Genomic DNA, 25,806 nt, shown 5'->3' with positions numbered 1-25,806 from the left:
TTGAAACTGTTTCATTGCTATCTGTTTATCAATAAAATTTTGAAAAAAAAAAAAAAACAAGACTGGCAGGATGAAATACTGGAACAAATGTTCTTGATCTTGGATTTGGCACTGTCTTCTTAAACGTAACACCAAAAGCAAGGCAGTAGATAAAAGTGAAAAGAAATCCTCCAGGGCAGGAGAAAGTATTACAAATCATCTACTTGATATACATGCAGAATATATAAAGAATGCCTGCAATTCAGTAGCAATAAACAACAATCCAATTTTAAAAATGTGCCAAGGACTTGAAACATCCCCACCCCACCCCCCACCTCATGGAAGAGATAAAAATAGCCATCAAGCACATGCAGAGATCATTCATCCTTAGAATACAACATTATATCAGAGTGATTTACTCATTAGGCAAATGTAAATAAAAACCACATCGCACTAGGATGGCCGTAAGTTAGAAACAAGGAAGGAAACCAGCAATTGTAGAAGAGTAAGAAATTGGGAGCCTCAAACAGTGTTGGTAAGAATGTAAAATGGAACAGCTATTGTGGAAAACAATATAGAGCTTCCTCAAAAATCAGACATGGGGCTGACGAGATAGCTCAGTGGACTAAAGCCCCTGCTTTGGCAAAGCTTAGAGACTGCTGTTCTATCACTGGCACCACATACCATACCATCCCCACCTCCAGGGTGGGTTGAGCCAGCCAGACTGGGTCTAGTGGCACATGCCTGTAATCCCAGTGCTGGGGAGGCTGAAAACAGGAGGATCACCACGAGTCCAAGCTGTGTAGTGAGATCCCTGCAACAACCAAATACACATACACACACAAAAAAAAATATGATATGCCATATATCCCAAAGATTTAGGAAAAGGGTCTCAGAGAGGTATTTATATGTAAATGTCTAGCAAAATGGCCAAAAGGTGAAAATAACCCAAATGTCTCTCAGTGCATGAATGGATAACTTGTGACATATCTACACAATGGAATGACATTCAGTCATAGAAAACACTGGTGCACACTACAGCACGGATGTACGATGAAAACATTACACAATCAAAATAAGACAGACACAAAAGGACAAATACATGATTCTGCTCATATGAGGTACTAAAATAGGCAAATTCACATAAGTGTGAGCCCGGCATGGTGGCCCACTCCTGTAATCCCACCTCTCTGGAGGCTAACACAGGAATATTGCTGAGTTGAAGACCAGCCTGGGCTACATAGTGAGTTCAAGGCCAGCCTGAACTGCATAGCGAGACCCTGTCTCAAAAAGCAAACAATTCACACAGATGGAAAGTAGTTTAAAGGTTACTGGAGGAAAAAAGGGAAATAGGAAATTATTATTTAATAAACACAAGGGTTTATCTGGACTGATGAAAAGATTTGGTAATATTTGTGATAGTTGCACCACACTGTGACTATCATAAATGTCAATGAATTGTACGCTTTAAAATGGTTAAATTCTTGTTTTATTTATATTAAAATTTTGTTATTAAGTATTAAATATAAAATACATGTCATTGAGCACTAGTAATAAATTAAGCAAATCTTAGCTATATACAACCACAATTATAAAAGTGCAAGATCTACAAACTAAATTTATATTTGTAAAAGCTTTACAGTTCCTTCTTGAGACAAACACATTGTTGCAATAGGAAAGTGCAAATGGATCCTGGACCAATATTTTAGGGTTGCTTTTTTTTCAATCCCAAAGTCACTAGAAGATGATGAGACAGTGTTAAGGTTTGTGTCTAGTTGTCCGCCCAAAGCCTCATGTAAGACATGCAGGATCAGCAAGTGGCTTGAGGGGCGGAGTCAGAGGACCAGGGTGGAGCTTGAGGGGCGGGTCCAGAGGACCAGGGTGGAGCTTGAGGGGCGGGGCCAGAGGACCAGAGTGGCGCTTGAGGGGCGGGGCCAGAGAGACACGAACCCTTAAGCAGGCTAGCCTGTGCTTTCTCAGAGATGGGGAGAGGGTCATCCTGGACACGGCAGCGCCCCAGCCTCTCCTCCAGTGGCTTGAAACCTCCAGCAACTGGGAGCTAAATAAACCTTTTCTTCCCTAAGCTTGAGTGTTGGGTATTTGTCCCCGCAACAAGAGTAGAGTAACTAAAACGGACAGTTTTAATGTGCCTTCTTTAAAGGTGAGGCCCTGGATTCGGGTAGTGTCAGGAAATGAAAGAGAGATGGGTAGGCTTTGGTATTCAAAAGAATGCATAATTAATTGGCCTAATCTCGTGACTCACACCCCATGAAAAGGAAAATAGACAAAGTACATTTAGTGAACTAACATCCCTATTAGCACTATTTATTTACTTGTTTGTTTGTTTTTGGTACTACCAGCTGAACTCACGACGTTACAGTGGCTAGGCAAGTGTTCCGTGCTGCTGAGTTGTATGTCCAGCCCTCATACTAATGCTTAAAGGGGGAAATTTTGCCATGTGTCATCAGGCGGATTTTCCAGTCCGCAGCCTGGCTGTGGGGTTCTTCCTTCTCCCCTTCTCCCTGCTACGCCACAGCATCGGGTGGTTGCTCACGTGCACCCCGTTCTTTTCCAGAGCATAGGAAACTTGGAAACATGACTGTGACGGTGAAGAAGACCGTGCCCTCCCCGGAGGCCGTGCAGACCCTCTACCAGCGAATGAGGTACGAGTACGAGTTCTACCACTACGTGAAGGAGCAGTTCCACCTGCTGAAGCGCAAGTTCGGCCTGAAGTCCCACGCGAGCAGGCCGCCCCTGAGGCCGCAGTTCTTCATCCCCACCCCTCTGGAAACTGAGGAGCCCATCGACGACGAGGAGCAAGACGATGAGAAGTGGCTGGAAGATATTTATAAGAGGTGATGATGCCAACGCCGGTTGCCTCCATGGCTTTAGCTCCCTTTCCAGAAAGATTTTTGTTGGAGGGAAGAAAAACCCTGAAGGGACTTTAAATTAATGCCCGGGTGCATTAAAAAGAACAAAACATTCCCACATGTTGGGGTCATTGGGAGATGCCCGGTTTTGCGGGTATTGTTTAATTTTATTCTGTGTTTTCTCTTGGCTCGTTGGGGCTTTCCCAGGTACACACATGGCTCCACAAGACATCATGTCATAGAATAATCTTTCCTCTCTCCTTCCCCATATGATGGAAGAAAAAGGAGAAATGTATTCCACAGACCAATAATTTATCATTTGTAAAATGACTTGTAAAAATATTACCTCAGTGGTAGAAGATATTCAGACTTGTATATGTCAATAGAAATATAAAACCACTTCATAGGCCAGAGAGTCTGCTCTAGAAGCATCTAAGAGGAGGAGGTAAGATAAGGACAGCAAGGAATTGATGTCCCTGGTTAAATGCTCTCTGCCCGCGTGGGTAGAATTCTGCCTCCGGTCCATCTCGGGGACACTGTCACCAAGAGCAGTGTGCTTATCTGTGAAAGAGCAAGTCACCTTGTGCTCCACTGAGACATTCCAGTGCCGGGCACCACCCTGACCGTCTCCAAGGCAGCTTAGCAAGGAGAAGGATTTGTTTGCTGTGTCAGGAAGAGTATGGGCAGCCCAGAGCCGCCCTGGGGGACATGTGGCAGCAGCAAAAGAACATACTTGTGTGCTTTGTACCCAATCTGAGACATCTGTGTCCCTGGCACTGGTTTAAGTGGAAGTCCCAGGAACCAATTTAGCTCTGGCATGCGTTATTCTGACAGAACCTCTCAACCTGATCACGGACAGTGCCTAATCTCTGACGGCTACCCCTGCCCAACTAGGGTGTCACTTGGTATCTGATACCCACCTGTTTTGGTGACAAGGGGTCCTGAGTTCTGTGCAGGCAGCAAGAGAGCAGTATTCCATTTCTTATGAAATCTGCTTGCTCTTAGGAACCCTTACCAGGGACATCAAAAACAGAAAAGTAAGGGGTCTAGATAGGAAGTCTCCAGACTTTACAAGCTCTGACCAGCTTTACAAGTGGTGATCTGAGTCGATGCTGGGCAGTTCCATGATCCTCAATATCCCACCTGCCCCCTTTCACCTCATCACCTACCCCTACACATTGATCCAGTTATTAGAAACCTTTTCCCTTAAATTCTGAAGTGTTTTTCACCTTTTTAAAAAATCCTGAAGTTCATGTTCTTCTGGGTGGCTAACACTAGGACCAGGATGCAGAAGTGGCAGAGGGAAGCATGCTTCTGAGAAATGTTGTCTGCTCCGTTTGTCCCTGGAGCCAGCCCATCGAGAGTCATTTTTGCAAAGTGAGTCAGAAGACTTCAGACGCTGACTTCAGGCAATCTACACATTTTTCTGCTTTCCAGAAAACAACCAGTCTCTCTAGAATTTTTTTTTCTTTTTTTCACTAAAACTAAACAGTGGCCAAGATACAGAGCAAGTCACCTGGGACCCGCCGAGTGTGTGGTGAAGCCACTCTATCTTGAGCTGTATTGGGAAGGCTCCAGCCCAGAAGCACCCAGGCAAGGCAGGGGCCACGGAGACACAAAGTCTCTGACAGACTTATGGGGTTTTCTCTGCTTCAAGGGACTGGGGCAGCAAAGTGAATAAGAGACACATTCACAGTGTAAGAAATATCATTTGTCCTGTGCAGAGAGACGTGGGCCTACTATCAGACATACTTTAAAAAGCTATAATATTCAAAACTGTGTGAGAAGTGCTGCCTTACATGTTGTGAGTCATTTCTGTTAACCTACATACACACCAGCCAGTGCCACAATCTGAAACTAAAGTTCTGGTGGCTAAATTTTCTCTGCTGTTAGAACACCAGAATAATTGTTCATTCAACAAATCCATCTCCCCTGCAAGTTCACATGGACACTTCTCCCTGGGTGTTCAATAGTACTTTTTTTGGCAGTGATCAATATAACTTCACAACAAAAGTTGCCCACTGATTATTTGTAGGGACTTATTTTGCCCCAACAACAGCCTATAGTCCCTAAAAGTCAAGGCACTTCATTGATTTATTTGGTACACATGACAACATTTATTTGGCCCTGGGCCCAATAGAGTTTGTAGTTCATGAAATATACTGTACACTTTACATAGTTTAATTTAAAAAATACATTTTAAGCTAGTTGATCTTTGACTGCCTTATTTATTATAACCTTTCAGCACATTCCAAGGTTTTAGTTACTCAGGAAGGAGTTAATTAAAATGATTTTATTTTGGTCTGATGGATTTTTAAAAGGAAAATTATTATTATGAACTCTCAGCCTACTTTCCTTGAGTGCTGTAAAAGTGCTTGTAAATCTTTTTTTTTCCTAAAGAAAAAAAAATGATGTTTGACATTGTTGGAAATTCAAAAATATATATGGAACAGAAACATAAGCTTAGCTAAAATAAAAGCAATCTGTGTTGGAGATGGAGTGTTCCTTAACTTATTCATTACCTATACAAATAAATGAATATAAATAAGTTGAAATTTCTTCCACTCTGTTGATAAGCAGAAGTAAAAGGCCTGTAAACCACCACAGACCCCTCAACCTTCTGGATCAGCAAAGCTTTTCTTCTCAAAATATCATTTGGAAAAAGATATGTTTCTGAAAAATCTATCAACTTTCATTTTTGTAACTATAGGACACCCCAAAACACTGTTGAAAAATGAGCTAGTCCCTTCCTTCATTTAGCTGTGTATATAAAATAGCAAACCGTGAATGTTACTTCTGCGGTCCCTTTTTGGCTTGGTGTTGGGTGCTCTACTAGAATCATTGATGTCTGACATGGATTATCAAGGCTGCATACGTGCAGTAAGGTAAGAGAAAAAGGACCTGCCACTCAGTGTGTAAGCGGATCTGTTTCTCAGACATTCAGAGCCTCAAACACTGGATGTTTCCAATTTCGCAAGAGGTATTGGTCCAGAAATGCCCTGAAAAATTTCATTGCTGTGGTCCAGTGGAACTTACAGAGAAGAAACTGATATAGTCCTCTTGCCTTCTGTGTGTTGCACACTGCATTCCAACAACATGTGACTCATTTGCAGAAGGACTCAGTCCTGATATTAGGGGAGAGCCACCTGCATTTTGCTAATAATGTGATTTATTTCAAAAATCTAAAAATCTGAAGCAACGAGTGATAAGTATGAGCCTTCTTTACCATTTAATTTATCCATCTGCAATTGAGTTAAATAAGTTTGAATGAAATGTAAAGTCAAAACTACTAAGCAAAAGTCAAACTACTACATCTGCTGTCTGTACGATTGGCCTAAAGTTCTTTATAAATGTGCTAGTATCTATAAGTTAGTCCAGTGAGCTCTTTGCTTGAAGTAAATTTTATAGAAAGTGGCAGTATTTCTCCCAAGACAAAATGACAATTCAGGGCTGGGGAGATAGCTTGGCTCCTTCCTGCCTGGCAAATGCAGTCCCAAGTTTGATCTCCGGTTGTGCATGCCATGCTGGCCCTGAAACCAGGTGTGGTGGCACATGCTTGTAATCTCAGTGCTGGGGGTGCTGAGATAGGAGGATCACTACAAGTCTGAACTGCATAGTGAGACTCTGTATCAAAAATAAATAAATAAATAAATAAATAAATAAATAAATGAAATAAAAGACAATTCATAGCCATTAAGATAAACACCCCTGTAGGTCAAAATTGTGATTTCCTTCCAGAAAATATAAAGCTAATTCATTTTATGAAAATAACATCCTTTGCATCTGATGGTAAAGTAACCCATAAAAATAAACAAGATAGATGAACATTCTGCTATAGAAAATCCTGTTTCAGGCTAAAACCACTTTTAAGGAACTGTTAAGAAAAATAAACGGAGCTTCTTTCACAGCCCAGAAAAGTCCTTGGTATTGGGTCTCAGTGTATTAGGCAGCGGGGGCTACTACAGACAGTACCAGACACTGGGAGCTTCAACAATGGGAATTTATCTTCTTACATTTCTAGAAGCTGGAAGGCTAAGAGCAGGTGCTAGCTGGGCTGGATTAGTTCTGCATCTTTCTCCTGGACCTCTGGATGGCTGTCTCCTCCCTGTGTCTTCGTGTAGTTTCCTTCCTGTGTGTTATGTGTCTGTGCCCAAATTTCCTGCCCCACCACTGTAGTAGGAATGAAAACCAGAGCCTCATGCATGCCAGGCAAGCAGTTGCGCTGAGCTACACCCTCAGTACAATGCCCTGTTCTTATAAGAAGCCCCATCATGTGGCAATAGGGCCCACCCTGAAGACCTCCTTTTAACTTACAAATTTCTTTGAAGACCCTACCTCAGGGATTGATTAAGACTACAACATGAGGATTTGGGGAAAACACAATTTGTCCTATAACACCCAGATTGCAGCAGGAAAGTTAGAGCAAAACAATTGAGCTCCATGTAGGAGAGAGTGAGCCTCAAATTGGGGATCCTAGAGTGGCCACAGAGCTCAGCAGTGGTGATCTGGCCAAGGAAACCAAGGTCCAAAGAGGAGATGCAAATACAGCACACACTGACATTGTTCATTAGGGGCTCACTTAATTAACTTTTGAGCATTTACCAAGTTAAAACTTTTTTTTTTTTTTTTTTTTTGGCGGAACCGGGGATTAAACTCAGGCCCTTGCGCTTGCCCAGGGAAGTGCTTATTCTACTAAGCCATCTCCCCGGCCCTAAAACTTTTAGAAGTGGTGATGGAGCCAAAGTTCATCTCCTGACCTAGCGTCTAGCATGGGAATGGTGAGACACGTCCAGTCACATTCAGGACTGCCCTCCACACTGGACTTTCATGTGCTCACCTATGAGTTTCCTGCAAAGCAGGGCTAAGAACCCATTCTCTACTGGTACTCAGTCATATCTTCTAGGACAAATAGAAAAAAAAAAAGAATGTTTTATTCTAGAATGTTCTTACCTCTTAAAAGGACTCAGGGAGGTTCTTGGTTCTTGGTAAACAGACTTGCCTGTTTGCCTATGGCAAAGGCAAACTGAAGGTTCACATCCTACTTCCTGTGAGAACTTTTGCATGGACTACCTGAAAAACTAGAGTCAAAATGTACCTCACAAAACTAGTTGAATTTGAGTGCAAACATATCTCTGGAAGGCAGAGCTAGAGGCTAACCAAGGCCCAGCCTCATGCAGGCCTTGCTCACTGACTTTCGCTGGAGAATTCCTTTCAGCCTAGGGCTGGCTCAGCTCACTGCTCCCAGCACTGCTGATTCCCAAGGAACACTCAGACCCGCAGATGTTCACGGGTCACAGAACCGTGAACTGACCACTTGTGCATTTTGGATTTAACTTGTAAACATGGGGATTCCCTCTCAAAGGGGGAGGGGCGAGGAGAAAAGAAAAATCAACATGCAAAGGGAAAATGTAAGTGATTGTTTTTCCTTTTGGAATCTTGGCAGGTGAGTTTAGCTATCTTCAATCTGGCTTTTACCAGACGCTGTGTGCTCTGAGCAGGCGCAGAGCTCTCTGCCCTAGGTTATGCTGCCAGGACATTCAGAGTTGACCTGTAACACGCCTTCTATTCCAGTCCCAAGCAGAGGATGGGACCTGCCAGATCCAGCGTGCTGGCCGCACGATGCAGACTGGAGTTGTGATGAAACCAGGAAGCAGAGTGACTGCTGAGGGCAAGTGCCACACCCCGGGAAAGTCCTGAGTTCAAGTCCCAGCTGGTCTATTTCACTGGGCTTCAGAGTAAATCACTTGACCTTCCACTGCCTGAAATCAAGCCAGCTGAAAAGCTCTAGAGAGAAAATAAGAGGTCTCCTGAAATCCACAGATTGCTTCTGGGGTGAACTTTTTCTACCCTCCACCCCGAAACACCAAGAGATTAAGAGCCACAGTCCTAGAAGTCTCTAGTTCCCATCTCCTGATCTGCTTCTGAGGTTCTGTTTACTGTGTTATTATCCAAGACAAACCACTTCAGGGATTTCCATTTCTCTTGAAACTCCTTTAAGAGGAGTTTATCAGGGCCTGGGAGATGGCTCAGTAGAATAAGTGCTTGCCTGGTAAGCACAAGGGTCTGAGTTCAATCCCCAGTTCTGCAAAAAAAAAAAAAAGAGTTTGTCTAGCTGTGAGTTACAAGTTTCATCTTATTTTATGGCTTTCAGTATAGGCTTCTTCTAACTTTAAAGTGCCCTGTGTACTTATAATCCTGTTAACAATAATAATAATGATTACTAATAATCTTCTCATGTCCATTTGAATTAATATGGGTTGTCACAAGGAAAAATCTTTATAAAAATACAAAATCTGGTATGAGTGGGTGTTGTACTTTTTGAAATCTTGTTTCTCATTGCAGGAAGTAGCATCACAACTATAATGTATCAAATCTCTCTTCTTCGGCACACTTTCATACTTGCTGTTTATCTTAGATTTGAAGATAATTAAATTCCGGTCCAGTGCACAGTCTCAAAAGACTAAGCATTTTTAAAATCACTGTTGAATACTTTGGAAAATGCTGCATTTCTGAGTGTGGTGTCCTAGGATATGGTAGTTTATGAAGAGCATCTTAAGGGCTCTGTGACATACTAAAGTTATTTTAAGGAATCAGTTCATCTTTGCCAAATCCCAAACAATTAAAAATTATTTGATATGGAACCCTTACTGGAATGAGACTATTACTGCCTTGTGGAACCAATGTGCTGGAGGTGATGCTTTGAGAAACTTTGCTTCAGTGTATAGCATCACATTGCGTATCTCCCCTTCAGAAGAGAGGCTTTCCTTTCCTTCTCTGTGGTTTAACTTCTGGCTTTCCCAGTGGCCCCTGTATCCTGCTCAAGAAAAATATATTTGAAGATGATTCATATTTTGATAAATACAAGATGGGGACCTTTTTACTGAAATAATTCACTAGAAATCACCTTTTAGTTTTGCTTATTCTCCCTAGTCACATTCTCTTACCTTAGGAAACAGTAAAACACTTCTTTAAAATAAAATGTTTGCACACTTTCTCATTATTGTGTACTTCCAATCAACCCACTACCCCCATAACAGTCAGCGTTCAAGCCCACTGGAATAAAGGACACCGGTTCCTCTTCCTTCCCTGACTTAGTTATTTATTCAAGAGGAAGGAAGGTGGTGGCAAAACAGATCTCAGCAGCTCAAACAAAGATGGTGATTGCAAGAGGAATCTGCAGCCGCCACCGTGCACGGGGCACCTATGTTGTTCGGTACACTAGAGGGAGCCGTGTCCACAACAATTTACTCCAGAAGCCCAAGGTCTTTCCAAACCAAATTTTTTACCCACCCCTGCTTATTTTTGTCTCCTGCTTGAGAGCAAGATGGGTCAGAAAGAATTCATGGTTAGTGGAATTGAAGCATGTTGTATTTGATCAATTGTTCATTACTCCCCTGGGTCATATGACTTAATATCATTTTGTTATTCTTAAAATACTGATTTATGGGCTGGGGAGATGGCTCAGTAGAATAAGCGCTTGCCTGGCAAGCACAAGGGGCTGAGTTCAATCCCCGGTTCTGCAAAAAAAAAAAAAAAAAAAAAAAAAAAACTGATTTATTTTTGCTATGAATCTGTATGAGATCTTCTTTTCCTGAGTATGCTGCATAATTACAAGTTTGAAATTCTGATTCAATCACTGAGAAGTGACCCACGTGATGATTGTTGCAGGCAGCCCTTGGGCATCATCGTAATTGCAGCTATAAAGGTAAGTGAGATGTACCAAAAAAAGTAGGGTTGGAAGACATCAAGAAAGTCATACTGTCCCATTAACAGGACAGTACAAGCTGGAAAAAAGGTGATTCAGATAGTTCTCAGTTTCAATTTTTTTTTAATATAAAAGGATTTATTGGCACAAATCATGGTTAAATAAGAGTATAAGAGGTCCATCAAGACCTCAATAAGGAGAAGGCTTTATGCGAGGTTTGAGCTGCACCTCAAAATACAGTGGACATTGCAGATACTGACAGGGCATTTCTACATGACAGGTGTTATCCCTGTTTGCATACTAGATGGGGGGAAAGTCTCCGTGAAGTTGAATGATGAGCCAGTGGTATCGTGAGAAACGGTTTGGCCAAGACAGAGAGCTGAACCCAAAGCCTACCTATTTTTTCTTTTTCATTGCTTGTAAAGACAAGATTTAGTTGATCACTAAGGATTCTGTAAGAAATATTTACTTTACCCCTTGGACATTTCAGAATGGACCAAGGGAACTGTTGTTTTCTTTTTCTCCATTAATTAGCAGGTGATCTGATGAGTCTCCCCTTGCCTTTTCCTATGAACTCATACACTTTTCTCTGCAGGTTCCTTATCCTGTGAGGCTGGTCCCTGTGGACAATGTCCTCGGCTCCCCGCCCACCACTTTTCAGTTAGGTTTGCCCATTGGCTGCCACTCAGGACATGGGGACCATCTGTGTACTGCTCTGCCTTCTGGGATGTAATGGGTGAAAGGCAAGGAAAACTTAGGGTTGTCCTCATGTGTGCCATGGGAGATAGTCTGTAGGATTTAAGAGAAACAGAAGATACCTCTTGACTAATTTCAATCAAGGGAAAGTGTGCCCTATACAAAGGTGCTCAGTAATTATTTACTGGGTTGAATGGACCAGAAAGAGTTCAAGGACTAAGTAGCACACACAGAGTATTTTCACCTTGGGTAGCAGCATAAGTGAACCAAATGAGATGGTGAACTGAGGAATCTCACTTATGTGGACAGTGGAGTTCAGTTTGGAATGTGAGGATGAGCTGACCTCCATGCTTCCCCCATGTCATAGTCTTTGAAGGCCAGGTTCCCAGTGGGAGTCACAATAGGTCTCTTGTGGCCTTGAGCAGCCAGGACTAGATCCCAGATCCCTTCCAGTCAGCCCCATGAGTACTACACAGATTAATAAAGGATTGTTTTCTAGATGCATCATGATATGAAAAATGTTTAGGAAGCCTGGCTCCAATATTCTCTACCCAAAGTAGGGGGCTTCTGTTTGTTTTGTTTTGTTTCTTAAAACAGGACTTAGCTAGTTCAATAATTTTTTTGCAGCACTCATTGTTTCACTTGCAGGTGAACGTGTATAAATAACAGATTACGGATTTACCATTGGTGAGGTGACTTGCTTAATTATCCTAGCAAAAAGCTTAGTTAGGAACTTGCTCAGCTCAGATTGCTCACCTCAGACCAAGTGGGGTGGAACGTAGCAAAACTGACCTAAAAGCAAACTTTCAATCTGAGTCCCGGGTAGCAGCCTCAAACAAGTTGGCACCAGCCGCTCACAGAATTAAGTTCCCCTCCTTCCCCCTCAAAACCAGGTGTGAAGCACATTTTACAATACTTGTGCTAAAAGTCATGACCACACACACCTAAAGTCTGCACTTTTACCCACTTACTGAAATAATTAGAAGATACAGGGTTTCTGTAATTACAAATTCATCAGTCAACTAAACCCTGATATCAACATCAATATCTAGTCTTGAAAGTCACCCAAAAAAAGATTTTTTCTATGTAACATCTGACAATGAAAATATACTAAAATTGAAATAATATTAATATTTTAGAATCCATAAATTTAAAATACAAGGGTTGTTCATTTGATTAACTAGTTTAGAGACCAAAGGTAAAAAAATGTGTTTCAATTGAACATAACTATGCAGCATTTTTGTACAGTTCCATATTATGTTTTGAAATGCTGTCATATGTGTTTATCAACCCTAAGTGTAAATAGTTACATGAGTTAAGGAGCTAAGGCTGCAAGGGACAAATACATTTATACAAGGTGACATTGTTGGTAGTACATTCTAGAATCTTCTGCCTCCTTGTCTAGCATTCTTTTGTCCAAATTATGCTGCCATAGCCAATGTATAAAAAAGTATTATTGGGCCAGGGAGATAGCTTAGTAGAATAAGTGCTTCCCTGGCAAGCATAAGGGCCTGAGTTCAATCCCCAGTTCCACCAAAAAAAAAAAAAAAAAAAAAAAGCATTATCATTTTTCTTCATTCGTTGGGTACATTTAGCACATAATAACTTCATGGCTCTCCCATGAGCCAACAGGAGTGAGTACAGCATTTAAACCCTGGGCCTGAGAGTGTGAGTAAACCTCCTATAGACAGCAGCTCCTTACGTGGGCCTTTTCTTTTCAACTTTAATTCCAGACATCAATCTAACATGGAATACTTTCCTGGAATAAGCCTGTATTTTACCTGGTTTGGCCCTTATGACATTTACTTGCAGTATCACTTTAACTCAAACTGCAATATCAAGGAAGTAAAGAGAAAAGAAGTGTGAAAATGCCCTGCTTCCCATTCTTTATAAATTGGTGTGCAGGGCTGAGGGAGGGAAGACGTGAGAAAGGAGAAGGGGGCCAGGGATCAGCCGCTGTCTCACTTACCTCCCTTCCCTGAGCCCTTTACCTCAGCCCTGGATTTCTAGGCACTTAATCCCATCCATGATGGTCAGGTGAGATAAGAGAAGCTGTTTTAGTCATAGCTTGCACTGAGGCTATTCTTGGCAAATCCAAGCCTCATGGCATTTTCCTGACTGGTCAGAACACTAACCAGAAACCCAGAGGAATTGTGAGGCCAAAAACGAAGTCGCTGCAGGCTTCTTCCCCTACACAGAGCCTCAGATCCAGTCAGCACTCTTAGATCTCAGGAAGTTCACATATTCACCCTTCTACCTGCTCTCTTTTAGGTCTATATTTTTATTGTTTTATAAAATAGAATAAAAATGTACACCGCTCAAAATTAAGATGATTTTATTTTAAAACATGAAAAATACCTCTATGCTGCAGCAAATTGACAGAATTTACTTGTATCACACAAGAGAACATGAATCAGGTGTATTTAGGAGTGGGGAGAATTTTAAACAAGTCACAAAGGGAAAAATCACAAAGGAAAAGCTGTAGAAACTCTGAGATTAAAAAATCATACAAGAAACTATCTCATTGCTATGTTTCTCAATAAAATTATCAAAAAAATTCAAAAAAAAATCATACAAGCTAGGGATGGTGGCACATCTCCATAATCCCAGTACCCAGGAGGCTGAGGCTAGAGGACTGCATGATTTCTAGGCCAGCCTGAACCACACAGTGAAACTCAAGGCCAGCCTGAACTACATAGCAAGACCCTTTCTCAAAACAAAAAATCAAACACAAGCGCACAAAGCGAACAAATTGATTAGAGGAATATTTACATTAGACACAGCAAAGAAAAGATCAAAATTATCAATCTGTAAAGAATTTAAACCAATGTAAAGTAAAATATGTGCAGAAAACCTAGTTCTCAGAATTCAGCCATGCAGAAAGCTAAGAAACAAGAAAAAAAATGTTCCTCTCATTAATAGCTAAAGAAATTCAGAGTGAAGTGAGGTGACGCCACTATTGATTCTCCAGACAAATGCACTGAAGTGCTAGTAACTGGGATGAGAACACAGGGGGCTACTCTCATTCTGTCGGTGGTAGAGTAACAGGAGCACATTCTGAAAAGAAATCTAACAACTCATAGCAAAACCCACAATATGCACCAAGACTCTCTGATAAGTTGAAGCATGCCCTGAAATGCTGATTGCATAACTTCAGCATCAGATCCAAAATCGAGAATCATTTAAAGCTAATCTGCATGTCAGATCAAAAACGACTCAAAGCCTCCGTCTAAAATCCTGTGATAACCCTCTCTCTCAGACTCCAAGAAATGTGAACAGAGCTTTTACTTACCATAGAACAATGCAGGTTAGAGAATGTGGCTTAAAGAAAAAAAAAAAAGGTTAAGCAGCCTTGTTATCTGATAGCCAGCCTGGGTGTAAACCTCAAAACCCTTTTCTGCTTGTTGTCCTACCCTAGACAGCCTGCAAAGCAGGAGACAGCTTCACCGAGTCTGCTTAGCCTGTTAGCTTCAGTGGGCCATTCTAAGTTCAGGGAAAACACACAATTGCCAGCTATAGGCCGTTTTCCACCCTTTCAGTATGGGTGTAGTGAGGACTGGATTTTCATTTGGATGTGTTACTTTTTAATTCAGAAGCTCACTCTGAAAGTTCACTGTCAAATATTCCTAGAATCATTAAACCACATCCTAGTATTTCTAGCTAATTGTATTATATTTAAAAATTGGTTGAAATGGAATTGGCTGTGAAGAGCACAAATTCACATATAATTGTATCACTACCAACTTGCTGAGATTTTCATTTCAGGGCATGCTTCAACTGATCAGAGAGTCTCGGTGCATATTGTGGGTTTTGCTATGAATATATATATATATATATATATATATATCTTTCATACCTTGTAAATTTGTTATCCCCAGCATCATATTCATAAATGAGAGGGGAGACTTATAATTGTAATTTTTATGGTCATAACCTAGGTTGGAACAATCCAATTATTGTCTGTTTTTTCCTAGAGCCTATAGGGCAAGCTCTACCTCCTTAGCAGAAAGGATAATCTAAAGTTCTGAACCAAGACTCCGGACTTGTCTCTGTTTTGTGTTTTCCCTCTGTCCTGCACAGTGCAGGCACACAAGGCCAGCACCTTTTTGTGTCCAGAAAAACTGGTGATTTCATGTTCTTCACACCTTGAGTCAAATTATATTCTTGACTATTTATAAATATACTTTAGTTAATTATGTCCTTATTGGTTCCAGGTGTACTAGTTAAAAATCCAACTCTAACTAGTTCAGACAAAAAGAAAATTTGTTGAAAGAACAGAAGGGTAAAATCAGAAAATTAAAGAACCAAAGTGAAAGAACAAGGAATAGCTAAATTTAAAGACCCCTAACATCAGCTCCCTATCTGGAACCTCTGCTTCTCCCTTATAGACTAGCAGGAAAAGTCCCTCCCTTGTACCTAACCAAAGCTCCCAAATGTCATTCTCATAACTTCTGTCACCAAAGAGGTACTGATTCCTTGCTAGTCACCTTTCACAAAAATATTGGGGAGAAAAGTAAGAAGGAACTAATAGGTTTGGCCCGAATCAAGCCTCTTAACCAATGAAAAAGAGGAAGGTTCCCATGGTCCAAATCACCTGATGCCAGAGTCTGGTCAACCCGGTGAGCCAAAGGCCACCCAAGTGAGAGGCTACTACAATGTCTATTTAGATTTGCTTTGAAAAACTCTCCTCACTATGTCAGTGGCCTCTCACAAGACACAGCTACTTCTGTGAGAATAAATGAGGGATAATACATTTTTAAATCAGAAAAAATAACATTTGGAGAAAATAAAAGTCATCCACACATAAGCATTATTCACATTTTTGTGCATGGTCTTCTAGTCATATATATAGACATACATATTTCTCTATTGCTGAGGTCATGTTAAATACATGATTCTATGTATTTAAAAAGAATATACTTTATACTTATAAATTCTATTAGATCAGGGGATGTATGACATACCAGGAGATCCATGACTTCTTGAATTTATATGACAAATTATATTGATATAAACATATTAGTACATATTTGTCCAGGGATGAGGCTCACATTTTCATTGTATTCTCAAGAGTCCTTTACCAAGAAAAATCAAGAGCTTTGGTACTCACGATTTGAAAGCACATAAGTCACAACACAAATGTGCATAGATATACATATTTAATATTGTCAACTAGTGCCATGTGATGTAAAGGTTTGTGACATCGGGCAAACCATAATATGTCAATGCATGAATCCGAATCACAAATGTTCTAGCCAGACCTTAGCTTGTAGGTATCTTGCTGGTTCCAGAACTCATCACAGCAAAGCTTCCTTATCATCACATGATGACTAATTGGTGAAATGTTTAGAAGGACTTGTTTGTATGAACTTTGGGGCTTACCAGTTGAAGCAGGCCGACAAGCAGAGGAGGGAAAGCAGGTGAGACAGTGCCGTGTGGACGGAGCACTAGGAGACAGTGCTGCCTCTGAGGGCTGGTGTTGACACTAATGGCGAATCACACAGGCATGGCTAGAGCTGACCAAATCAGTTTAACCTAAAGCTGTTCAGTGCAGAAACTACTGGGGATTCTGGGAAATGACAGAGTTTGCAACAGTGACTTCAGGGCAAGATCATTCAAGATAATAGAATCAATGGAATCCCAGCCTTGGGTTTTTCCCCCGGGCAAATTTTTAGGCTCAGTTGTATAAATGAAGCCAGTCAGCCAATGATTACTGTCTCCTTCCCATGGTGAATTGTGCACAACTTTAGGGCATTTTTTCCTTCAGCATTCTCATTGAGTCTGCCCTCACTAAACTTATTGGATAGTAAGAGACATTCACAGTCCCCATCCCCATGCACACACTTTTATTCTAAGATTTATTTTTCAACTCAGCATTGGAAAATAGCCTTTCACTCTCAACAAGAACAACGGAGCGGTTCACAGTCTCCTTGGTTCTGCCATCTGTATTAGCCCAGAGACCCCAGCTGCCAGCAAATAAACCCAAGCTGCCACTTAAATGGAGAGTTCTCAGGGCAGTTGAGAACTTCATGACCTGCTGTGCCCTCCCCTCTGCCATTTAAAGTGCTTGCATTCATTCTAGTCCATTCTGTGATGTGTTACATTATTAGCAGCCATGTTCCTGAGAAATGGGAAAAACCATTTCTCCATCATGAAATCCGCTTAACCTTCTGAAAGTCAAACTGAGGCTCTCATGTTTTTTGTTTGATTCTCATTTGGCTCATGTGAAGAACAATGTAAAGTACACCTTGATGAATGAAAAATATATATATTAATAAAATTGGTTCTTTGCCACTTAGAAAGGAAGTAGACCAAACACCAAAGAAAATCCAGTGACAGTGTCTGGAAATTGTAAGGCCCACATTACTAACTCTCCCTAACTCTATCATGATTTTTGAGACATTCTTCCTGGACTTCAGTTTCTCCTTTTCTGGAAAGTACAATTTCACTGTCTCACCCTAGGCATGTTAAGATTAATTTTGAAATCCTGCTGGTAAACTGTTTTGAGTTTTTCCAAAGAAAATGATCTAATACCAAATAAGAGCACCTTGCTAAAACAGCTCTTGATTGTACCAAGTATATATGCTGGATAAACTTGCTCTTCCCCTATAACTGATTTAAAGAATTAGTCCATACATTATTCAGGGTTTTCTCAGGCTAAATTCACTTGAAAAAATAGTTGCTAGTGATAAGAAAAGAACTCAAATGTTACCTAATTCCATTTTCATAAATTTAATTGCCTACATTATTATAAACTATCTTGTTGTCTTCCTTATTCTGATATTTCTGCACCTAATATTGATATTGTACAAAAGTCTTCTATTTAGTAATAAATTTCTAGGATTACTAGTATGTCATAAAATCTAGTCCTTGCCATTGCCCGAATGTGTCCCTTACAGTACACGTGTTGAAACTTACTTGCCAATATAATAGTATTAAAAAATACAATCCTTAAAATGCACAGTCTGCAGGCCAAGCCATCATGGATGGTTTAGCAACCTGGTAAAAGTGGTTTCTAGGGAGCTCTTTGTCTGTTCTGCCTCATGATGATCCTCAAAGGAGGAGCCATCCGTGAGGTTCTTGTCACTGAATCTGCTGACACCTTGGTTCTGGGCTTCCTAGACTATCAGCAATAATTTTCTGTTGTTTATAAATGAGTCTACAATATTTTAATGTAGCTGCCCAAGCAAACATAGTCCTATTCTCCATGACACATGAACATTCAGCGCAACTCAATGTCTACCCAAAAGTTTATTCACAAATGTTGTCCCTGGACTCTGAGTCACTGATCCTTGAGTTCATTCATTTCAGTTTTCATTTTAGCTCCAGAACCCAAATAACTTATGCAATCTTGGTCATACAGTAGTAAGAAAATGTAATTTACTTGAGTAAATTGTTGCAGATGAAAGTATCCATTTGTACATTTGTTTGACATAGAGTTACAGTGGCACAAGCAAGAGAAAGTCTCTGATCTCAAGAGGTCAACACTCTGGGGGGTACTGCCTACAAATAAGTAAATAAGTAAATAAATTGATAAATAAATAAATAAACAAGCAAGATAATTCTGTAATGATAAAAGCAAGGAAATAAATCAGTAATATGATAGAAGATCATTGGCTTGGTGTGGTTGTTTAGTCACTTAACTCATTTACTTAAACAATTAATTTTACAAATTCAGGATAAATTTAAACTAAACTCTTTCTTCTTTCTTTCTTTCTTTCTTTCTTTCTTTCTTTCTTTCTTTCTTTCTTTCTTTTTTAAACAGGGAATCAGGTTCAATCAGATAGCTCAGCTGATTAAAGCTCCTGCTTAGGCAGATGCAGGGAGACCGGGATGAATCCTGGCGTGCTGTGCTGGCCCCGCCCCCGGGGCTTGCTGAGAGACTGGGCATGGGGGTGCACGCCTGATATCCCAGCGCTCGGGAGGCTGAAAACAGGAGAATCACTAAGAGCCCGATCTGTTTAGTGAGAGCCTGTATACCCCGTACTAAATATAAAATAAATAAACAAACAAACAGGGAATCAAACTTACAACCTTGCGCTTGGTAGGCAGGCGCTATGCTGCTGAGTTACATCCCCAGCCAGAAGAATGCTTTTTTATGGTTGTTCTTTAATTTAGAATTTAATCACTAATTTTTAAAATGCTTAACTTACAAAAAATATAATAACTGCGTACATTGCTTTTCACAACTTGAGTAGATAAACAGATCCCACTTTTCCCCTTTGAAGACTGAGAAAATAAAGACGCCTGACAAGATGTTCGGGTGTAGCAACCATGGGAGTGTGACCCGAAAGTCTGGGGGAAAAAAAGGTTCGAAGTTGCCTCCTCTCAACCCTAATGACCCGCACGGTGAAGTGAAGGCCCCTGGAGGTCATCAGGCCTGCACGGGCGGGCGAGTTGTCTTCCTGGGAAGCCCTTCTGCCCCCTCCCAGGGGTCCACGCAGTCCCGAGTGCGGAAACAGTGCAAGAAGTAGGGAAACAATGCAAGGAGTAGGGAGCCGGGGAGACGGCTCAATAGAATAAGCACTTGCCTGGCAAGCGCAAGGCTCTGAGCTCAATCTCCGGTTCCGAAAAAAAAAAAAAAAAGCAAGGAGTAAAAGGGTAGTTAAGGGCAAAGCCCAGCTGATCAAAATTGACCCCTAAACTCCTTAAGGTAAATAGTGACTTGTAAAAGTCTTTGAAGAACACTTGAACTTTGATTTTTTAAAAAAGCAAATAATCTTTCCTTCCAGAGAAAATGAAAACAGGACATATTGTTGCTTTTCATTTGTAAGCCGAACAAGTTCAAACTCTTAAATTCTTTTTTTATTTTATTTTAATTTTTTTTATGGAACCAGGGATTGAACTCAGGCTTTGCACTTGCCAGGCAAGCGCTTATTCTACTGAGCCATCTCCCTGGCTCCCTCAAACTCTTAAATTCTTAATTCAGCACTTTCTTTGGCTTTTAAGAAAAACCTAGTCTTAGGTGAAGTTTTTGATTTCTAAGTGTGCATTCATTTGTTTGGTTGAAAGCTGGACTAGTTATGAGAAGCAAGAAATGAACAATAAATACACTCCTGTGAGAGCACACAATGCAAAAATACACACACACAGACATAAAGCCCCATTTGCCTTTAGACTTACTGGACTGTATTAAAATCAGGAGCCCAAATATAGTAGCTTTAGGAGATTGTCTGCTAGGTCTAATCTGACAATTCTTCTGTCATATCTCCAATAGGTTTCCTACCATAGTCACATGACTAATTTGAAGTCCAGGTAATTCTAGAAAGCCACATCACTATGTTCCAAGTGCCCAGGCCTCTGTCCTCAGATGCCAGGAGGCCACCTGAAAGCCTAACATGCCTCAGGCCAGGGCTAGGTTAGATCCCTCCCGTGCAACTCTCACCAGCTGCACTGCCAGTGCCCATGCGACTGTCCGTGTCTTTCCCCTCCAGTCCCTCTGGGTGGGCTGGATCCTGTCTGTCTGGTTTCCTGCTGGGTCTGCCACACAGAACATAGTACTGAGGAAGAATGAAGGAAGGAAGGAAGGCACGAATGCCTGAGCAAGTGAGGAGACCTGCTCCTTTTCCACTGAGCAAAGGAAGGTGGGGAAAATATACAGTAAGAGAGAGGAGTCAGAGGAAACAGGACAGAAGAAAAACGATGGTCCCATGCCCTCCATAGGAAACCATCACTGCTAGGGCCAGAATTCCACTGGTCAACCTTTAAGAGATACTACATAGACATTTTACTTAAACATATTCAAAACCTAAAAGGAAAAAAAATGGGAAGAGGGAAAATCATTCACTAGGAGAATCTTGAAAGAGCCAAACAGGTAGGTCTCATAAATCAGACTTTCCCCCTGGTCTGTGATGTGTAGAATGATTTACTGCGCCCATAAAGGAAATTAAAGGACCTGAGCTCAGAGACACTCCAGAGGCCCTGAAGCCGGGTGGGTGCAGACACAGACCTGGGCTGGCTCAGGGGACCTGAGGGTGCAGGGCTGCCCCAAGCTCACCGATGATGATGATGACGAGATGATGGTGTTTCAAAGAATTGAGGAGTCATTAGCTGCTCCGTCACACAGCTGGTTGAAACAGTGTAATGTCATTAGCCCTGGGGGGCCTCTAATCCAGCTGCAATTTTCTTCTTTCTTCTGTCTGCCCTAGGTTGGCATTGCTTTGCTTGGGGTTAAGGGGCTGTGGTTTCACCAGCAGATAGCCTGGTCAAACTCCTTGTAAAAATCATGAGAACACTGAAGAAGGAACAGCTACGTTCCTACAAATAGAGTGACTATGTACAAATAAAAGTGGTCTCAGAAGGATATTAACAGATCCACACATTTATCAATCAAAGAAAGCAAAACTCAGTTACACAATACATCCAGGCAGGAAAATGGAAATTCAAGAGACTGAAAGGCTTCGGGTTCGAGGAGAGGCCCTAGCAGTCTGTTACGCTTGTGTTGCAATGCCTCACACCCCCAAAGCTGCCTGTGGTCACAGTGAAGCTCTTCCACAGGTGGCTGGATCTGGAGTGTATGATCCTGGCTTGATCCATGGAGCAATGCTGGAATCAAAGGCACTCAGATTAAGGGTGTAAGTGCTGTCCCCCACCTGGGGTGGCTAGCCTGAATGCAACTTAAGGGAGGGCAAGAGGCTTGCTCTGGGCTGCTGCTCCTCCCTTTTGCTGTTGCTGTTTTCTGCCACCATGAGCTGCTGCCCTCTGCCATGTGCCACTCTGCCTTGGAGCCAGACCAGAATGTACTGAAACCTCCACAAACTGTGAGCTAAATAAACCTTTCCTTCCTTCATTTGGGGTGTCATGTATTTTGTCCCAGCAACAAGAAAAAAGTAACCAAGACAGGGATATATTGACCAAGAAATATATCTTAATGGAAAATGGAATAATTGTCTGCTCCCCCATACACTTAGTAAAGTAAAAACAAAGAGAACAAGGTGGAAGGGAGGACCAGGAAAGAACTATTAGCTAACATTACCATGATTTTGAGAAAAGAATATCCAGTTCAAGTAAAAAGAACTAAGAAGACAATCTCCAAATTAAAAAGATGAATTTACATTTAGGAACAAAGCTCTTTCCCTTTTCATCTCCCAGACAGGCTTTGGGAGCTCATGGATAGCACAGGGAAGAAGAATATGAGCTTTGTAGCAACACAGCTCTACCACCTACTGACTAACCAGGACAGGTTCCTTCAAGTCCCAGAGACCTTGCTCTCTCACCCATAAAACAGGAATTTATACTTTAAGGGTAATTGTGAAATGAGCCGGACACATTAGGGCTTAATGAGCAGGAGCTGCTTCATTCCTGGGAGGGTCCTGGCTGTCCTGCACCTCCAGTCCCAGTGTAGATGGATGGAAGTGTGGGGGTTGGGGCCATAGGTAGAGAAGGCGGATCACTCTCTGTATACCCTATCCCAGTGAAAAAGCTATCCTCTCTGAGACTACAGACTCCCTTCAGGCATAGTTTTGTAGGAGCTAGTTCTCATCTTCCTACTAAAAAATCTCATTTAAACTTTGTCTCTACTGACTAAAGACAACAGAAGAGACAGGTTAAGTGGAAAGGGATCTCTGGGTCCTGCCTGTCCCAGAATCTCCTGGGCCAGTGCAGGAAGCCCCATAAAACTGCTAGGAAGCTTATCATTTTGATTTAGAATGAAATTGATTTGTTTGTTGGCCATAAAGACAGATGAGGTTAGTGTTGCCAAAAAAATAGAGGATTTGGCTGTGACTGGGTCTTACTTTATGTAGAACTTTTTAGTTAAAAGATTTATATTAGAGGGTAATGTGTGGCTGTAAATGTAGAGTTAAGTCTGATCACACTCCTGCCTCCATCCCTCCTGCAGGCAAATGCCATGTGAGTCTTCATAAAAGGGTTGAGGCTCTGCATTTGTGAGTCAGATGCTCAGTAGAGATTAAGTGATTTAACCTTTTCCCTGGGATATCCTTCAGTGCTGTTCCAAATGTCAGTTTGTTCAGAATTAGAATTGAATTCTGGAGCTACCTCAGTTGTGAGGAAAATGGATACCTAGGAACAAAGTGCCTTTTCCAGTCTGTCGGGAGACCTGGACCCCAATTGCAGCTTTAGCGTTCATCTATTTATTCTTCAATTTCCTATTTGGAATGTATTACTAATTCTAGTCCTTTCCCTCTGATAAGACTTTAGTAAAGATCAAATAAAACTGTAAATTGGAAAAAGTTCATAGCACCAATATGGTATAATTTTGATTATAGTGATTTTAGTGGAATTTAAGCTTGAATCTTAAGGCCTGAAGTTTAAAATAAAAACATACTAAGTTTTTAAAAAATGCTTGTATACATTCCTCATTGAGAACCTTGCTTTAGGCCTGATGACCTCAGAGATCCTGAAGGATCTCCCACCTCTTGGAAAGCCAGGTAAGAGGCTCCAGCACCACCATAAGTCCAGTTCTATAGCCTTGGATCCTCAAGGCCATCCTTAGGATGCTGGGGGTGCCCAAAGAGCCTTGTCCTCCCCTGCCCCCTTCTCCCCTGGATTGCTACTACTCTATGTTAAAGATCTGGGGAGGGCAAGAAGAGAACAGAGCTTTTATAGCACACTAGAGGCAGTGCTCAGACAAAGGCTAGCCTGGCGGTACTGTTCCTCCTGCCTACCTTCTGTGCTGGTGCAAACCCCTCACTTTCTTTCTACTCTCTTCTCAGCAGCACCTTTCCCTTCCTGGTAGCTTGCTGCTGGATGACAAAGGTGTCACCTGTTCTGATCAGGCTTTACCAGGCATTTTCTTTTCAAACAACAGCAGATCTGTCCTCAAGAAGAGTCTAGATGCCAGCTGTTACCATATTAGCATCTGAGAGAACTGCTATGTGAGTAAGCTCTCAAACTGTGAGCCGCAGCCCCCACAACAGCATCATCAGCATTATGTAACAACGTGTTAGGAACACAGATGTGGGTGCCACAGACCAAGGAAATCAGCCTGAAGTGCAGCCCAGCAATCTGTGTTTTATCCAAAACCTCCAAGGGGCTCTAATATGGTTGCAGTATGAGAATCACTCAATTATCTAAGGACATGCAGATGTCTTCCTTACAACCAGTTATAATGTGCTCCAAATAAATGAATGGACAAGCTACTGGTGTCTCTTGCAGGGAAGGAAGAAGCAGTATAAAACATGACTTCTTGTTTTTGAACAAGCAATAATGAGAAAGCAACATGTGAACTTCAAGTCATAGAGTAAGTCAACATAATATGTTTAACCTGTGTTTCCAAAGATGCAGATGAGGAAGCTGAGACCCTGAAATTGGACCAAGGTGTAGGAGAACAGAGCTGGCCCAGGGCCCAGCCCTCAGGGCTCCAGGTGCTATGAGATTTCCCTGCCCCACACTCCCACCAGGGTGCAGAATGATTAATAGCTGAATTTCCTGAATCAGACCTCAATTCTGCAAGACAAACACAGAGTGGGCTGGAGGAGCTGGGGAAATTATGCTGGACTCCTTTTCAGAACAAGACAGATCTAGATGAACAGCGATTTATGGGTTTTCTTTTCCAGTTTTGTTAACATTTCAAAATACAGGGAGAAAATGTGCCACGAAGTTGTACTTGCTGGACAGATTGTATTTGCCCAAAGAAGGCTGAATCTAACCAGCCAACACAAGGCATGGAGGTACCCCAGGGCTAGCATGAAATTTGCCTTGGATCTTGTGCATGGCAAATTCTCTGCAGATTGCACTGATAGGGGTGTGGTTTCCTCTACCCTGATGTGATCTTCAGAGGTAGAGAGAATGAGGTTCACCTTTCCCTTCACCCTTGGCACTTTTTGAGCATTCTGCCCCTCTTCTTTTGTCCATCCTTCAAGCTAAATTGATCCTCTGCGGTGGCTGTGACTTTTGCATATTTGTTTGAATGAGAGGTCCCCGCCCCCACAGCCCTGTCACTGCCAGCCAAAGGTCCTTTGAGTACTCACAATCTCGGACTCATACTTGTGGTATGGATAAAGGAGAATGGGAGGCGTGAAAAATCCCAGTGAAACTCAGACAATTTCCCTTCCAAGAAAGAAGGGGAGGTCTAAAGGAAAGAGCGTCTAACCTTCAACCTCAGCTCAGCACAGCTCACAAGCAACATGTATCATGAAACCTCCAGCAGTGAAATCTGACACACTCCATAAATAAATTCGTGTGATTAATTAAATAAGAAAGAAGAGAAAAGACCACAAAGCTTTTCAAGAACTTGAAGTGTGCCACTCTTTCCAGAGTTAAAGGTTCTCTCAACAGTATTATAGTGTGATAAGCTCTGGGGAATCCAGCTCATAGTAAGTGGCTTTATTTAAATTTTTGTTAAAGATAAATACAGACTATTTAGCTACTGTGCTGATAAAAGAAAAGGTTAATTGAGACAACTGTGTATCATCTAGAATTTTGTCCTCTTATCAGTTGAAAACATCACCACAGATTTCTGCATAGAGGGAAATGGTAGGTGGAAGTAGTAAATCAAACACAAAATCAATAAATAGCAAGACTTCTACAGAAGCTAAACACACACACATGCATACATACACACAACACACACACATGCATACACACACACACACA

General features: G+C 41.5%; 1 protein-coding gene across 1 annotated transcript in view; it reads left to right on the top strand.

Annotated features, from left to right (window-relative positions):
* Ust (uronyl 2-sulfotransferase) overlaps positions 1 to 5,304 on the top strand; it is a 312,684-nt gene extending 307,380 nt beyond the window's left edge. Inside the window, exon 8 of the mRNA XM_004645481.2 lies at positions 2,555 to 5,304. Within this exon, the coding sequence (XP_004645538.1) occupies positions 2,555 to 2,838 (284 nt within the window). The 3' untranslated portion in view covers positions 2,839 to 5,304. The remainder of the gene's footprint in view (positions 1 to 2,554) is intronic.
* Positions 5,305 to 25,806: the final 20,502 nt, after the last annotated feature.

Source organism: Octodon degus, unplaced genomic scaffold (genome assembly GCF_000260255.1).
Source record: "Octodon degus isolate 3935 unplaced genomic scaffold, OctDeg1.0 scaffold00229, whole genome shotgun sequence".
Classification (NCBI taxonomy): Eukaryota; Metazoa; Chordata; class Mammalia; order Rodentia; family Octodontidae; genus Octodon; species Octodon degus.
Note: the sequence above shows the minus strand (reverse complement) of the source record. Positions and strands in the feature narration are given on the sequence as shown.